The sequence below is a fragment of the Arachis ipaensis genome, chromosome B09 (assembly GCF_000816755.2).
Source record: "Arachis ipaensis cultivar K30076 chromosome B09, Araip1.1, whole genome shotgun sequence".
Lineage (NCBI taxonomy): Eukaryota > Viridiplantae > Streptophyta > Magnoliopsida > Fabales > Fabaceae > Arachis > Arachis ipaensis.
The window spans coordinates 137,573,358-137,576,651 of NC_029793.2; the positions used below are offsets into that span (position 1 = coordinate 137,573,358).

The 3,294-nt window shown below is 39.3% G+C and overlaps 2 protein-coding genes across 6 annotated transcripts in view; both read right to left on the reverse strand.

Moving 5' to 3' along the window:
- The window catches only part of LOC110266324, a 1,564-nt gene extending 1,027 nt beyond the window's left edge, over positions 1-537 (reverse strand). The window contains exon 1 of the mRNA XM_021110730.1: positions 1-537. Coding sequence (XP_020966389.1) covers positions 1-297 — 297 coding nt within the window. The 5' untranslated portion in view covers positions 298-537.
- LOC107617679 (putative 1-phosphatidylinositol-3-phosphate 5-kinase FAB1D) overlaps positions 681-3,294 on the reverse strand; it is a 9,078-nt gene continuing 6,464 nt past the window's right edge. For 4 of the 5 annotated variants that reach the window (XM_016319503.2, XM_016319499.2, XM_016319502.2 and 1 more), the window contains exons 11-13: positions 1,852-3,222; positions 1,484-1,750; positions 915-1,311 (exon numbers count right to left, since the gene is read on the reverse strand). In XM_016319503.2, the coding sequence (XP_016174989.1) occupies positions 997-1,311; positions 1,484-1,750; positions 1,852-3,222 (1,953 nt within the window). In that variant the 3' untranslated portion in view covers positions 915-996. Of the gene's footprint in view, positions 1,312-1,483; positions 1,751-1,851; positions 3,223-3,294 lie in introns of all 5 variants that reach the window. The other variant, XM_016319500.2, reaches the window with a different exon arrangement.

Genomic DNA, 3,294 nt, shown 5'->3' on the forward strand with positions numbered 1-3,294 from the left:
CGTGCCGCATTCACCGTCGTCTGTCAGGATAGGTGCAAAAATGCTGAAGGCAAGGATGGTGGCTGTGGGCAAGAGAACATTCAACCTAGCAGTTCCACTTAGTATTGCATTGATAACATAGAAATAGTGAGATTCATCAGTTTCATAATCATCATCAAGATCATAATAATAATCATCCTCACTGTTTTCATAGTGAACAATCATGTCTTGGCTGGTTGAGGTGTTCATCTCCACTAAAACCGGGCTCTGGAAGATGTTTGGGACATGAAGAATGTGAGTCATATACATTTGTAACATGTATATATATATTCAGGCATAGACCCCCCTTTTGTTTATGCTTTCCTTTGGAATGGAAATTCCTGTGGGAATATGTTTTTCCTTTAACAGCAACTTGGATCAGAATTTGCTTTCAACTTGGGCAACGTTAATGCTTTCCCATGTTCATATAAGTAACCCTCTGTTCATGACCAAAAAAAAAGTAACTCTGTCCCACAAGCATCATAGGAAGTATTTCACTTTCACATAGACCTAAATTTTATCCATCAAGTAGTCATCGATGATTCTAGCTGATTCTATGAAAGTTATGTTATTAACTTATTATCACCCTTGTCAAGGTAACAAGTTGATAATTGAAGAAATAGTAATATAATAAGTTGATAATTAAAACCGGATATGAAGCATGCTGGCAACTGCACTTTTTTCATTGACTCAAAGTAAACCTTTACATTTTTCCTTAGGCTTTACAAAAATATACTCTTATCTCATGCTGAGCATGATGGACCCATAGCATGATAACATAATCCCTAGAAATTCTCTAAAAAATGTTGAATATCAGGGCTAAGTTTATATGAACAATATTTGGCTTCCTATATACAGCTACTGGCATTAAAAAAAACACATAAACTCTCAACTTGTATATGAATTCTTGAGAAATTGAATCAAAAGATTTTGGGGTAGAAAAAAAAATTAAAAAAAAAAACATTTTTCACCCTTGTTCTAATTTCCTTGTTGGGGAGGATCATCTTCTCCTGAGCCACAAAGTTTGCAAGGACTTAGTAATTTCTGAGAACACCAGTGATCTGGAACACTCAAAAAATGGGTAGACATGAATTTTCTGAACCTCTTCTTGTATTCCCTTGGAGATATTACGGTTGGCAACACATTCTTCGGCACAACGAGCGAGGATTTCATCCATGTCTCGAGATGCTTGTCCCAGGTATACTGCCTGAGATAATCGATGATGCCGCAAACAAGCACGCGCTTCTGGGAATCCACTCCAACTAGTAAGGAATAATCCATCACGTTGACAGACTGCGTATTGAGCACATAAAGACCTTTATAAGCAAGAAGCCAGGAAAAAGAAATCCAAAACACAAATGGATTTAACCAACACATAAGCACAAGGGTCACAACATGCGTGATATATACTATATATCGAGAATTCAGGGCTCGAAGATTCAAATGATTTTAGTGCAGGGCTTACATTGAGAAAAGTTGTGTCATTCCAAACAGCCCTTTGAAGAAAACGCTTCGCTTTATGACTGACATACAGTGGAGAAGAGTTCATGTCATTCACAAAGTTCTGATCCAAAAGAACATCTCCAGCACCATCAGTAGCAGTATTGAACCGGGCATAAAGAGCACCTTTAAGATCATACTGGCGAGTAATATTGCAATTGTAGGTAAGATTTTCCATCACCATGAGGTCATGCTTAACTTCTTTTCCAGTTTTTACGTTTCTTTTAGTAACCTGCACATAGATTGAAAGGGAAAACGTTCCATGAAACAACACAATTGGAAAAGTTGGTCACAGTGTGAATGTTGCACACTTGCACAGATCAGTACACTAACCTGATATATCCCCATGACCTTTGCGAGACATGTTTGGCTCCCAGACTCAAATGACTCCCTCATGTATTTGAAATACACAGAAGAAAAACCCAAAAATGAATCAAGCTCTGTCTTCTTGATTTCCTTTATGATGAACCTGTCATCAAGTGTCTTTGCGAAAAAGGATTTGCTTTTCCCACCTTTAGCATCCCAATTCCTACAGCGGCTTAAAGAAGCAATATAATCAAGCTCAGATAGGCAACATCTACTCCTAAGTTCACGGAACTGGTTAACGTAATGACAGATCACTGAATATTTTTCCCTCCCTAGTGATTTTGCATATCCCATTGCGATCTCTATGCTATGGTTTTCTGGAGCATGAGAAGTTCTTGACTCTTCCGAAGAAGTGCTTCCTGAAGAGTGCACAGAATCTGCATCTGAAGAACTTCTTGAAAATGTCTGTGGAGAGGGTAAGGCTCCATGGAATGAACTAGGCAAACCATCATCCCCATCATCAACTTCTGTCACCACCGATGGATCTTTCAGAAAGGCCAGAGCACAAGCAATTATACTTGAGGGTTCACCCTCATAGTCAGATACAATAAAATTATCTGTCCTAAGGGGGATGTGCAACCTTGTGCCTTCATCAGCGATTAGTTGATTTGCTGTCGGTAAATTTTCTATGATAGAGCTGCTTACTGGTTCAAATCTTGGCAAGAATCTTTTCTGGAAGTCCCTTATGCCAATCTGCCGAATGTCGGCAAATGGCCTCCAGAACCATTCATTTGAATCCGGCGAGATGGTAACAGGTGAATGCTGTGAATCATCCTTGTTTGATATCCTCGTATCAGCAGCTGGATGACTAATTTGTGTATTATCTGTGGAATCTGGAGAATTTTCATGCACTTGGAGATGATTTGACATAGCAGAGTCTGTTTCATAGAGACTGCTATCTGATAAAGGGAACCGAGTGGGAACATCTACATTCAATTTCAACTTTCGGTCAGAGGGTCTCTCTGACCTAAAATCACTAATAATTGGCATCGACACATTTAGTGGGACATTAGATGCATTAGATAGATCATCCTGTTCATTGCATTCTAGAGGAGGTCCACTTATCGGAATTTCCTTTATAGGGATTTCATTCACTTCCACAGATGTGTCTCGCATCCCATTTATATTGCCACCTTCCGTAGACCCACATTCTTGCATAACTTTCTCAGAGACATCAGACTCAGTTTTTAGATGATCAGGGGAGAGAAGTGAGTTCAGTCGTCGATCCCAAACATAGGCTTCAATCAAAAGATCCCACATCAATCGGTTTAGACAGAGAAGTTTGTACGCAGCCCGATCAAGATCCCCCTTCTTAGCAACAGCATTCTTGATATTTACCTGTTATCATGACACAAGACATAGGAAGAAGACATCAGGATTCATACGAATCACAGAGCCAAGCATTCATTA